This window comes from Apteryx rowi, unplaced genomic scaffold (genome assembly GCF_003343035.1).
Source record: "Apteryx rowi isolate R43461 unplaced genomic scaffold, aptRow1 scaffold_65, whole genome shotgun sequence".
NCBI lineage: Eukaryota > Metazoa > Chordata > Aves > Apterygiformes > Apterygidae > Apteryx > Apteryx rowi.
The window spans coordinates 3,187,972-3,200,892 of record NW_020450927.1 but is presented as its reverse complement, the minus strand read 5'-3'; the positions used below and the strand labels follow the sequence as shown (position 1 = coordinate 3,200,892).

Sequence of the window (12,921 nt, the reverse complement as noted above, 5' to 3'; positions counted from 1 at the left end):
GCGGCGGCGGCGGCGGCGGCGGGGCTGAGCGCTGCGTGTCCGGGCTGTGTTGGCAGGCGGGCGGCGCGGCCCCCTCGCCCGCCCCGGCTCCTCACCATGCTGGACGGGCTGAAGATGGAGGAGAGTTTGCAGAGCGCCCTGGACCCCGCGGCCCCCTTCTCCTCGCTGCTGGGTAAGTCGGGGGGTGCCGCCGGCCCTGCCGGGGACCCCCTCTGCCGGGCGGGCCGTGGCCCGCCGGGAGCGCGGGGCGCGGGGAGGCACCGTCCTCGTCCACGCGTGTCCGCGGCTTTCCCGCGGCCCGGCGCGGCGCGCAGCCCTGCCCGGCGCTGTGCTGTGCCGCTGCGCCCTCCTCCCGGCTCCCTTTTCGTTCCGCGATTTGTTTAAATTGTTCCCCGCCCGCACCCCCATCTTCCGCGAGATGAAGGGCTTTTCTTCGTATTGAAAAATAAACGGGTTTTTTTTTTGGTTATGCTTTTTAACGCCGTTCTCAAAGAATCGCCACCTCTCCGAGCTGCTGCTCTGCCGGCGCCTTTCCAAAAGGAACGAAATCGGGGCCGATTTGCCCCCCCCGGAGCTCCTATAAGGCACAGCTCCCCCCCGGACCCCCGAGCAGCACCCCGCACACCCGCCGCCCCCAGGGAGCGGTTGGGACGCCCCCAGCCCTCACCGGGCTCCCAGGCTGCGTGGGGAAGCAAGAGCAGCGGGATCCTCCGTCCGTCTACCCTTCCGCTACCCCTCTGTCCTCCCACYCGCCCCTTCCACTGAGCCCTTTCTCCGCAGGCAGAGCCGCGACCCCCAAGTCGGTGTGCGAAGGGTGCCAGCGAGTCATTTCGGACCGGTTCCTGCTCCGCCTGAACGACAGCCTGTGGCATGAGCAGTGCGTGCAGTGCACATCGTGTAAGGAGCCCCTGCAGACCACCTGCTTCTACCGCGACAAGAAGCTCTACTGCAAGCTGGACTACGAGAAGTGAGTGACCCGCTGCCCCCCGGGCGCCTTCCCCTGCCCGCCGGCAAAGCCCCGTCCCCTCTCCGCTGCGTCGCTCCCGCCGCCCGTGAAGCCCCGGCACGCTGCCGCAAGGGCAGGGGACGGCCGGGCTTGCCTCTGCCCAGCGGCTCCCGACCCGCGGAGCCCCCGGTGCCGGGTCCGGTCGCTTGGTGCCGCGTGTCCCAAGAGGTGTCAGCCTTATTGTGGTGTGTAGGAAGTTTTGCTTCTGCCTTGGAGCCTGATTGCATCCCGGTTTCTTCCATTCTTAGAGATGTTTTGTTGCTGTTGGTTTGTGCCTTGGGAGTTTAGGAGCCTCTTGGTAGGAGCCTATGGGGCCTGGGCACCCCACGGCTGCAGAAGGAAGTGGCAAAGCTTTTCCCTGGGTCCTCTGGCTTTGTTTTCCTATTGAGCACCAGTGTGAGGAACATTATATCTTCCCTAAGCCCGGTCCTGCTCAGGCCTGTTTTCCTAATATCCCCCTCAGGCAGGGCAATGCCATTGCTCTCACCGGACAGATGGGGAAACTGAGGCACTCGGTGAGGAGTGGTGAAGGCCTGGTGAGGGCCCTGCTGAATTTGGAGTGACTGCCGTCACGTGCTGGAGGCTTTTCCCACGTCTGAGGCTGTGATGGGGCAGGAATTCGGACCTAGGCGTCCTGAGGTCTAAAGCTCCCAGCCCCACTGCTGCCCCTTCAGAAAGTGCGGGGCTGGGAGGAAACCTGGAGGAGGAAGAGGCCGTGGGGATTTTTTTTTTCCTTCTTTTTTTAAAAAGAAAAACCTTGCCAGGGCAGAACGTTAACTGACCGGCAGTGGGAACGGGGAGAAGACTCTTACGTTCTTCCTGCAGTAATTTTTTTTTCTTTCTGCTTGCCCGGCTCTTGCTGTCCCCGCCAGACCCCACTTCCCGCTGGGGACCAGCCGGGGGGCCCTGGCAGAGCCTCCCCCGTGGCGCAGGGAGGGACAGGGGCTCCTTTCCCAGCAAAATTCACAATAAGGCCCAAGAACGTCTGGGAGAAGCCAAGGCAGGCGGCGTCTAACACGGCGTCTGCCGAATTTCCTTAGTCGTCTTTTCCCTGACTGGGTTTCAAAGCTGTTGAATTTTCGTGTTGCCTCTGGGCCGGTTGTTTCTTGGAGAGGGTGCAGATCAGAGATCAGGGGGGACAGATTTCTTCACTATTGCAATAGCACCGCTATTTAGGAGCGATATGATTTAATTCCCAGAAAGCTGGCCGGGTAGCTATTTTATGAGAAAACAGAGTCATTGGCAATATTCTCATCACTGGCCTTCAGCATACCGTGGGTTAGCTATGCTTGGTGCCTTTTTCTTAAACTTAAAGGAAACTTTAAGTCCTGTATTGTGGGTCCGAGTTTAATCACTATGGATACAAGGAAAATTGAAAGCAGAATTTGTGTGTGTGACCTTGTTTTCAAATGTTTACGAAACAGTGGAAGAATTAGTCGCTGCTAGAGTGGAAAGGAGAGGTCTGCGTTAAGTTTTTAGACAAAAATTTGTTGAGGTTGGGTGCGCCGCTTATTTGTCAGTAGAAAATCTGCTACTGGTTCTCACAGATTTGCGGCACAATTTAACGTGCCTCCTCTGCTTTATCAGCTCCTCCGTTCGGCACACGCGGGGCTGTTATTGTTAAGGGGAAACTGGAGTAAATGTTAGTGCAGAAGCGCCTTTCYAATTTGCAGTATGTGTAGGTTTTACCGTCTGTATGTTCTTACCGCAGCTTGTGAATGCGAGCAGCCAGGCTCAGACCTGAAATCTTCCTCCTGTGTCTCCTGGCCATGAAAGAAATCAGTGCCGCAGTCGGCTGCTTTGCTGTGCTGATCTCGCCTGACAGAGGACCCAGGACTGTTGGGATAGACGAGCACTGACTGCAAAAAAAAGGCTCACAAATATTTCCAAGCTAGTGCTAAATTCTGCTGGTGGCATTTCCCCCTGCCCCGGTTATTTCCCAGCTGCATTTGGGTTGGTAACTTCTGAGCGTTCGTGGTGACAGGTAGTTTTCCCTGAGCTGCCAGGGTTTCAGTCCTGACCCGCCGAAGCTGGGAGCACAGCGGCGGCCCAGGAGGCAAGCGGCAGCGGCAGGCTTGGTCCCGGAGTGCCGCGGGCACGGCCGCGCTCCGCCGCCGGGTCCCCGGCATTAACATGCTAATAGCGCGCCCCGATCCCAGCGCTCCCAGAGCTGGTCCCCGCGGCCGGCGCCTTCCCCTCCGCGAGCTACTCGTCTCCGTTGTTGTTCCCTCGATTTTCTTTTTTCCTGGCGGTGCGGCTGCTGTGTCCCAGCCCTGGCTGCCGCCGCCTGCTCCCTGTCCTTCCTTCCGGACACCGCGCGGCTCCAGCTGACAACCCCGGCTGTACCCGGCAACGCTCCCCGGACAGCGGCTCAYCACCGCGCTCACGGCTTGTCCCTTCCTGGTGCTCCGTGCCTTTCTCACGCTCATCGCGTAGGAGCGGGGACATCGGGGACAAGAGGCAGAGTCCCAAAGAGCCAAGACTTGCATATGACTATATTTAATAATACATGTCTCTGCGAAAACTGCCAATTCTTTCGGTTTAGGGGTTTCCTCTGATACCAAGCGTAGGGACGGCCGTTCGGAAACGATGTGCCTGCTGAGGCTCGCCGCAGAGGCGTACAAAGCCCTCCAGTTTGGGGATAATGTAGATTACGGTGCTTTTAGTGTGAAATGCACAGGGGACGAGCAGCTGATATTGGACAGAGCAGGTTATTTCAAGCCGAGAGCGGGGTTTGTGCTGGTTAATTATTGCAGGCGATTGACACGTTTTATCCTGGGCGTCTCGAAGGCACGGCAGGGTAAAACGTCCGTTCCTCGCCRTGGCCGCTCGCGTCAGGGTTTATGAGAGCGGAGCCGGGCTCTTGGGGCTTATCGCATAGGTTTAAGGACAGCAGCGCTCTCACTGAGGCAGGAGGATTTCTTTGTTGAAGTGCTGGAGCTGGGGGCGTCAAGGGAGGGATCAGGATCCTACCTGGCAGTGTTTTGTTTTATTTTTTAATTCAAAGAAGGGATTTTTTTTTCCCCAGATGGTGACTATTGGGATAGCTTTCCAAACATGAATAGGTGCAGCATTTTCTGACATATATCTACAACTTGCTATCTGTTCTGCTTATAACAAGGCTGCAGAGGGTTAATAACTGAGCATGAGACGGTGGAGTTATGCATTTAGTTATAAATACACCCGTGGAAAGTGTTACAGACGGTTTTAAGCAACCATCTGACTTGCTGGACTCTAGAAATTGATGAATCATTTATTAAAACAGATGTTTTATGTTTCTTAATCTTTTACAAGAGGAAGACCTTGGTAGAGAACCTGGAGAGGGTTCCCATAAAGAGAGCTCCCGTAAAGACCAGGAGTGCCAGGCCGGGTCTTGGCATCTTCTCAGGGCGGCTCAACGGTGGGGTAGGAGAAGGTGGATTACCTCCTCGCTGGCGGGGGCAGYGATGGTGGGGAGGGCTCCTTGCGAGAGGCCGCGCGGCCCTGTGCCCCTGGGACAGCGTCTATTTGGGGCAGAGGACGCGCGTTACAGAACATCCTGCATCTCGCAGCAGACCCCGGCAGTTGGCCAAACCTGATAAGTCTCAACTCTTAGGAGGTTCAGGCTGCGCCCTGGCCAGCTCCGTGCTTCACGTGATCACAGAGCAGCCCGGGGGACTTCCCCTGGCTCTGGGGCCCATCTCCTCTCTGCACTAGTGACCGAGGGGGTGGGATGGTGGTGGTGTTTTTGGGGGCCAACACGAAACCTGGCTGCAAGCTGGGGAGGGGAGGTTGTGGGGTGGTTGGGAAGGGTCTCCTCAAACTGCTCAGTTTGCTTGGAAAGGTTTGTGGCCCAGTATAGGACCACAACACAGGGGTCTGGTGGGCTCTTCCATTTGGCGTTGGGGGCGAGGTGAGGAGCTGGGTGGTGTAGCTGGGCTGGCTGGCAAAGGTGGCTTCCCAGCACTCTGTGTCCCACTGGGAAAACCTATGGCTGTCTGCTCCAAATCCACATGAGCGTGGGCACACCTGAACCCCGCTCACTAAGAGGCATTTCGTGGTACCCTTGCAAGGGCTGGGAGGACCTGGAGCTGTGGGGACGTTCTGGAGATGAAGGCAGCAGAAGATGGTGGGGTAAAGAAACCCCGCCGACCACTTTTTGAGGCCGGGGCGGCTGACAGCGGTGCGGTCATGACGGGGGGGCGCAGCTGGGGAGCGTGGTGACGGCGTGACTGCTTGGCACGTCCCCAGCCGCGGCGCAGAGCCCCGGCTCCCACCCCCGCCTGGCAGGAGCAGATGGTCGGCACATCTCGGAGCAGGGCTGGCATGTGGGCCCCGGGAGCGGAGGGGCGGCCGCAGTGCTGCACCGCGATGCGGGGCTCCCCGGCGCAGCGAGGCACTTGTGTGACGCTTGCACCGTGTTAGCAAGACTTGACAGGTCTGTGCTGTTGCCAGCTTCTGCAGGTTTATTGCAAAGCTTTCCGGGCTTGGCATTTGCTCTTAAATCCCCTGCTCCTGGAATCATGTGATTGCATGGGCACTTCAAACTCCTCTTTCCTGAATTAAAACACGGAGGTGTGTTTGGTTGCAAGGAAAAAGCAGTGTGCACGGAGCCCTTTAGTCTCTGAGTGCATGTGAAAGAAAATGCATACAAAGAAACCCGCAAGCGTTGGGTTTTTAAGTCACGCTCAGTGTCCTGATCTGGGAGGTGTGCGCGGGTAGCTTGAATCCCTCGGCAGTGCGGAACTGGGAGGGTGAAGCTGGGTCTGCCCAAGAGGAGAGTAAGAGCCATCGTGCCCAGCGCGAGGCAGGGACTCCAGGCAGCAGAGCCTCCTTTTATCCACTAGAGACTCTTCCAACAGCTGTTGCCGTAGATGAGAGGGGAAGGGGTTTAAAGCATCATTGCAGTTTATCTTGCTTAACGTGGGTAACGGAGGCAATTGCACAATTAGCTGCAAACTGTGGAGCTGCTTCCCCAGCCTAGAGTTGTTATGAGAGGGATAATCCAAAATGGATTGAACAAATAAGGTGATGCCAATGTGAAATGCTTAGGACAGCCTGGTTCCCGCTGACGGGAGATTTCTGGTGGCTTGAAGAATTTCTGTTGTCAATAAATAGTTCTTCGCCTTCTCTCAGAGCGAGGCATGATGAAAGGAGACTATTGCTCCTCTTGTAGTTGGTGGGGAGAGAGCAGCTCCTCCAGAGAGGTGCAATTCAGCCAACTTAGGATGTAACGTGTCCTCTAGTGTCTTTTTCTATTGTCGTAAGGGATCCTACAGAGATGACGGTGCTAACTTGGGTTTCTCCAGCTGGCTGGGGACCGAGGGCAGCCACGCTGGCCTGGGCGGTAGCAGAGAGCATGGCAAGTCTCTGTGGTGGCACTGCCCGTGTCCCTCTTGCCAGTCTCTCCTTCCCTCTTACAATCCCACGGCTTTTTCTTCTAACATCTCCCATCCTTATTGCTGTCCTTCCCTCCCTACCCATCTCCCACCGCCTTTTCTCCCATAGCAAGTCCCTTCTCTGTCCTCACCTCCTTTCCTACAGCTCCCAGTTCCCCGCCTCTTCCCAGAGGAACATTCTGGTGTCTCTTGGCCTAGGTGGGGAGCTGGGACCCTGCTCCTGCCCCCCTACCCTAATCTGAAGTGTCCCGAGGGGAGGGAATGGCCCGTGTCCTGCCTCCCCAGCGTTCCTGGCCCTGGGCAAAGGACATCTCTTTCCATGCCCAGTTTCAGGTGGAAATGGGTCGTTTTATTAAGTTGCCTTGTTAGGCCGGTGTGGGGTGAAAAAGAAGCGAAACAGTGGTGTGCGGTGATTAGAGGGGCATTAAGGAGGCGGCTGTGAGATTTGCCCCAGAAACACGAGGCAACTGCAATACGTTGCTGCTTCTTGCCTGCACCTCCGCCGCGTGAGACGGCGGCCCGTCCTCCAGCACGCCGCTCGCAAGGCTGCTATTTTCGAAAGGGAGCAAAGAATAGATCTGGCGACGTGCCCCTTCCCCCTGCCCTTAATTAGATTTGTGTCTTACAATTAATGTTTCATATAAAAGCCTGGAACGGAGAGACGTTTGGCAGCTTGGGAGCGAGGCAGCCTTGTGTGCAAACAAGCCAAATATACTCGTCATCTGTCCCTGCGTGGTGGGGACAGGGATAGCTTCGGAGTCGGCCTCTCTTCGCTTGTCGGAGGCGGCCTTGGCGCGGGCTGGCTGCGGCCCTGGCGGCGGCTGTGGGTCGGTGCTGGCAGAGTCCCGTCTCGGCCACATCAGCAGCTTCCACCACCGCTGCTGCTGCCCTGTTTTGGACCTGCGATTTCCCCCCTGCCTTTTTCTTTTTCTCCCCCCTCGGCACCTCTCTCCCTGCTCCGGCAGTAGGCCTAAATGGAGCAGTTGGGGCTGGCTGAATCGTTTCGGGTTTTGTAATCCCAGCGAAGGCGCCGAGGAGAGAGCGGCATGGGGAAGAAAGGGGGGTTTGTTTTGTTTCGAGGCGAATTTGGTGTCCACCAGCTGGAACGACAGCTGGGTCCTCTCCTGCCCAGGCTCTCCAGCCTTTGGGTGTCCAGTTCCTCACCTGCTCGCAGCCGCTAGGCATGGAGATGAGTTTTCCAAATCCTGTTTTTAGAAGAACCCAGAGTTGGGTTTCTCGCGCTGGGCGTGCCGAAGCCCGGCTGCGGCGGTCGGGGCTGATTTCCTCGCGGCCGCGCGCCCCGCTGAGAAGGCAGCGCTCTGCAGCCTGCCTCTGCCTGGGCTCGCGGGAAGGTGGCTGTCAGTGGGGTGAAACCTCCTCAAAACACCTGAATCTGCAGCATTTTCCAAAACCGATGCTGCACGGTCACCTCGGGGTTCCCAGTGCGTCCGGGAGGACCCGAAGTGTCCCCTGCCTTGGAGGGGGCGAAGGAGCCGATGCCTTTGGGGTGAGGGTTGGCCKCTGTTGCTGGGGCAGTACCTCTTCTGGGCACGAGGGTGCAAGCCCTACTTCTGCTTGAGGGGGGAAAAAAACATGGTTTGAACCAGATTTTGGGCAGCCAAGGAAAGGGACACTTTTCTTTTTTTTCTTTCTTTTTTTTTTTTTTGAAAATGTGTTTTTCCATGGGAAATTAGAATTTGTGTGTGTGTGTAATAGGTTTCTGAATGAGGGGGTGCAAAAAGGAACTAACAGAGTTCCCAGAAATTGCAAATACTACACAGATTTATRTGACAGCGTTTGAAGCCACAGTTAGGCTATATTGTAAGTACAGTAACGCTTTTCTGTTTATGTGACATCAATACTTATAACCTGGAAGCAAACTGATAAATTCTGCCGGGGTAGAACCAAGGCAACTGTTCCCCAGATATGTTTTCCCGATGTTGTTTGTCCTCAGAGGCAATGTATGAAACCAGGTTGTCCCTTGTGTTTTTAGTGAGTAATTCAGGCTGACTCAAAGCGCTTGGGCTGTGCGTCTGTGAAATCGGCAGGCGTTTCATTCCCGTCTATTTTTTTGTTTGTTTGTTTGGGTTTTTGTTTGTTTGTTTGTTTTTTATTTGTCTGTTTTTCTTTGTTTGTTTAAGATCATCGAACCTTAGTTGCTCAGGAGAGGCGTTCTATAATCTTAGGCTTTCTGCCCCAATATTTAAGGGCAGCCAGATCTTGAAGATTTTGCTGAGGGGTTGAGGTTAGGATGAGTTGTGAGTGGTGCTGTGCCAGGATTTCGCTTGCAGCAGGGGCACAATATCTGCACTGTTTTCTGTTTATTTGGGGTTTTACTGTTGGAGGACTCTGGCCTTCTTGCTTATTTGTTTTGCTGGGATTTATTAATGAAGGACCAGTTTCATGAGTCTGTCGGGGTCATTCAGGTGCTCCATCCTTTGCAGGTCGACTGTCTGAAAATAGTTATTTTCTCCCATGAAGGTTGTTTTTTTTTTCCTTTCAGAAGGAAGGTGAATATTTCTCAAAATAGGGGTGAAGTCATGATGTGTTCAGTGTGAATTATTTATTTTATGGTATCGTACTCATGTGTGTGCACCTACCTGTTTTCATTAGAGGCTTAGCATTTCCTGCGCCTGTGGATATGGTTCCGCTCTTGCGGTCAGGTCGTCGGGATTCGGTGTCTGGTTCTGCTGTGGGGGGTCATGGTAGCACGCAGGCGACTGAGCAGTGACTCTGCTCCTTCCCCTGTGAAATGGAGCTGGAAACATGAATGTATCTATAAAGGCTTGGTTCGTCATCACAAGTGCTTTGGGTGTGTTGCATGGGGTGTTTGAAGGCAGGGCATTAGTTCTCAGTCTCTCTCTCTCTCTCTCTCTCTCTCCAGGTTTGCCTAATTTTTATGTCATGTCTGCCGTTGCGTTTTCCACCTTGGGTCGCCTTTGACCAGAGGTGTCGGAGAGGTGGTGTTGCAAAGGTAGCACGTTCTCCCAAGTGTTGGGGAAAGAGTCAGCCAGGCCGAGGAGAGAGAGAGACTGAGGGACTGGCTGGTGTACAGCCTCATGCCTTCCTTGATGCGCCCAAATCCGTCAGCCTGCAGGGCACAAATCCGCGGGAGAACGGCTCTCCTCCGTTCCCGTACCCTCGGCTCTCCGTGGTAGGCGGCGGCGGCGGYGGCGGCGTTTCCGCGCGGCCCTGCGCCTCCGTCGGGTTAAGCCCTGCCGCCTGAGGCCGTCGGCGCGGGCCCGGCTCCCCCGCAGCACCCCTCCGCCTCTGCTCCRAGCCGTGGCACCGCTCCCTCCCGCCGCCGCGGCCTTTCGGCAGCCGGAAGATTTGCCCTCCAAACCCCGGCCCGGGGTCGCCGGGGCTCCACGGCTGCACATGAAAGGTCTGCCCGGAGCGGAGGCATCTCGCTCGTCCTCGGGGCAAACACCTAGAAGGGCAGAGCTCCCTAGAAGGGAGGAGGCTTCCTCGGCCCGTAATCCTGCTTCCCGAGCCCATCGGGCCCGGTGTCGATCCTTCACAGCTGCCTCCCCGGCGCTGTTGACTGTACGTTGTCCCTGGCCGCTCCCTACCCCTCTCCTTCCCTTGTGGGCTCCGTTCCCTAATGCCGCTCTCGGGGGGATCTTTCTGTCCTTGACAGCGGAACAAATCCCTTTGAACACGACCATCGCTCCTCTCGCCATTGTCCTCCCCCGGCCCTCCGCCCCCACCGCCACCGTGCAAAATCTCCCCGTGGCGCGGCTGTTCCTCTGGAATGATAACCACCATCTCCGCCTCGCTGCGGGACCGCGGCCCCGGACGTCGCTCCGGGCAAGGCGGAGAGTCCCCTGCCTCTGAAGAGAGGAAAGTGGGGTCTTAAAAGCGCAACGAGGGGCAGTGGCGTTTCGTGGAGAAAAGCCTTCCTCAGGACTGCTTTGATTTAATTCGCCTCTTTGGTGCGCGCGCCCTCCTCTCTCGTTTTACGCTGCAGAGCTTCTCGGATGAGTCTGGGATCGCTGCGTGTCAAGGGCTCCTTCTCCCCTGCCTGAATTCAGAGGGGCCACGTTATAAGTTGATTTTTTTCACTGTGTAATATCACCCCAAGGCAGCTGAGCAGGAAGAGGGAGGCTGGAATTTTCTCTCTGTTAGTGAAGCTCAGGGAAGCATTTGGCATGAAAAATTTGGAAAGGGGAGAGAAATAGGTTAAGGGAGCTGAAGACAGTTCTGAGACGTGGCATTTTTTTATTTGCAAGACCCAGTGTTGTCTGTTCCATGCCTCCTCCTCCCCCCCCCCAAATTTTTTTCAGGGACGTTTCAGTTGTCATTTCTGCTCGGCATTTGTCGACCTTGTTAACGGAGTGCTTATTCCTGGAAAAGAGCATCTTAGCTGTGCAAAATGTTCACGGTCTCTGCAATAATGTGTTCAAACAGGTGGAGGGAAAAACAACGTGGAGACTGCGCCACGTTCACCGTTGTCTCCTCAGTGATGATCTTGATGCCTTTTGGATAAATAAATTCTCAGATGCTGATAACGGAAGTGGCCGTTAGATCTTCTAATTTGGATGTTTGTCAAAGCAAGCCCAAAAACTCACCCAGTGATGTCTATGCCAACCCTATCATTGGGACTGCCCTACAGCAAGCCCTTTTGGGGCATCTTCTCCATTTCTGATTTTCAAGAGGATGGTCCAGGCATCAGGCGAGGAGGAACACATTCCTGGTCCAGCCCTTCTGGAACCAGACTCCTTAGGAGCTTTGCCCGAGTGCTGGGGGACGAAAGGATGCTGCTTGCCTTTCTCTCCTCTTCCCACTCGCTGGCAGGGAGGGCAAGGATGCTCCTTGCCAGATGCTGTAAGCAGCCGTGCAGTGCATGCATTGGGCGTGCAGCACCATCAGCCCTGTAAGAGGTGTTCAGGGTGGGGGGAACAGGCTCCTCTCAATTTGCAGGCCACTTTCTGCAGGCTTCTGCAAAGACTGAAGGGGAGATCTCAAGATCTGAAGATTCAAGATCTGAATTGCTCATCTCTAGCCCTTGGCTGTGGAGGGAGCTGAGGGCACTTTGCTCACCTGAACCTGGGTCTGTGAACCCAGCCTTACACTCAGCTCAGGCACTGCGGTCTCTGGTTAGGTGGGATGGGTCCAGGCTCAGCGCGTCTTGAGTCTCACTTGCATTAACCAGCTGGGTTGGCAACGGAGAACTGAAATACTTAATTATGTATATCTTGGTCTCTCTGCTGACGGGCAGAGCGCTGCAGTGATTTTGAGTATACCCTTTCAAACAGCAATGTGGATGTGGGAGCTTGGACAGGAAAGCCATTAAGCGTTTGAATCTTCTTGATGTCTGCTCAGGTGAACATTGCTCCTTCATTCTGCGTCCATAATTATGAGGCTGAAAGAGCAACCTCAGTGGACTGGCTTAAAAGTTTAATGAAGCTTAAAGACTTGTAGGTTAGGCTCTTGAGTCCGAGCTTGTTTCAGCTCTGGCCCTAGGAAGGAGGGTTAACCAGAAGGCGGGAGAGACTTCCTGCGCACATTACCTTGAGGACATAAAAACCCGTTCTGTTATTGGATGGGTGAGGAGAAAGTAATGGGAGAGGAGGTCTGAGATGGGTGCAGGGACCTGAAAGTAGGTCCAAGTGAGGCTTGTGTCCTTGATAGTGGGAAAGCTATTCTCCCCATTGCAGGGATTCCTGGATGAAATTTTCTGGCCTCTGTTGTGCAAAATGTGTGTGTGTGATGGATGGTTTCTAGTCTGCAGCCTCACAACCAGGTAGCACTGAGGGCAGACTGCAAGCACGTTGCAGGATCTGGGTCACTCACTCGCGTGTCTGCTGTCTGATACAACACACATCTCCACCCATCAGAGAGATGCTCCAGGAGGAGGGTTGCTAACTTGTCCGCAGTCTGTGCCCTCGGCATCATCATTTTGGAAACTTCCTCCACAGAGTCAAACCCGCTTTTGCACCACTGTTGGCTGGCTCAAGCCGAAGCCTTGAGCAGACAGTGGAGTCCACTCTCAGCTGAGCTGCCTCCGGGACGGGGTTGGGGGGAGAAGCAGTGTCCAGATGTGCTGCGTTGCAGATCTCCACTGGACTCAGTTTTCGGTTTCATGGTAATGGCTTGCAGTGGAACGACCTCTGGCCGAGCGCGTTCTGGGCTCCTGCCTGCTCGCAGCCGTTCACCTTTCTCCTCCTCTAGCCTCGCAGCTAAACTCCAGCCGAGGCATTGTAGCGATTTTCAAACTCTTTAAGTACCGCTAGAGTGAGGAAGGAAGGAATATGGCCAAAGTTTTGATGCTGGGATGCATACAGGAATGCGGGTAGGTTCATGGGTCCGTTCCTCCAGGGCCACCCATTTGAGAGACACCAAAGGACCCATGCTGCAGTGCGCCGTTGTGACCCATCCTTACCCAGGCAGGGTGGCTTGATATGCCCAGCCATCCCGTAGCAAGTTGTGTGATGGATCTGGCCACTGAACCAGACAGCCCAGACTCACACCACTCTGCTGGAATGGCCCATCCCTAGTCTTTGCAAATACGGTCTTTTTATGCTATTTTCAACT

At 55.4% G+C, this 12,921-nt stretch overlaps 1 protein-coding gene across 1 annotated transcript in view; it reads left to right on the top strand.

Annotated features, from left to right (window-relative positions):
• The first annotated feature begins 96 nt into the window (after window positions 1-96).
• The window catches only part of LMX1A (LIM homeobox transcription factor 1 alpha), a 47,434-nt gene continuing 34,609 nt past the window's right edge, over window positions 97-12,921 (top strand). Inside the window, exons 1-2 of the mRNA XM_026084749.1 lie at window positions 97-172; window positions 781-967. Coding sequence (XP_025940534.1) covers window positions 97-172; window positions 781-967 — 263 coding nt within the window. The remainder of the gene's footprint in view (window positions 173-780; window positions 968-12,921) is intronic.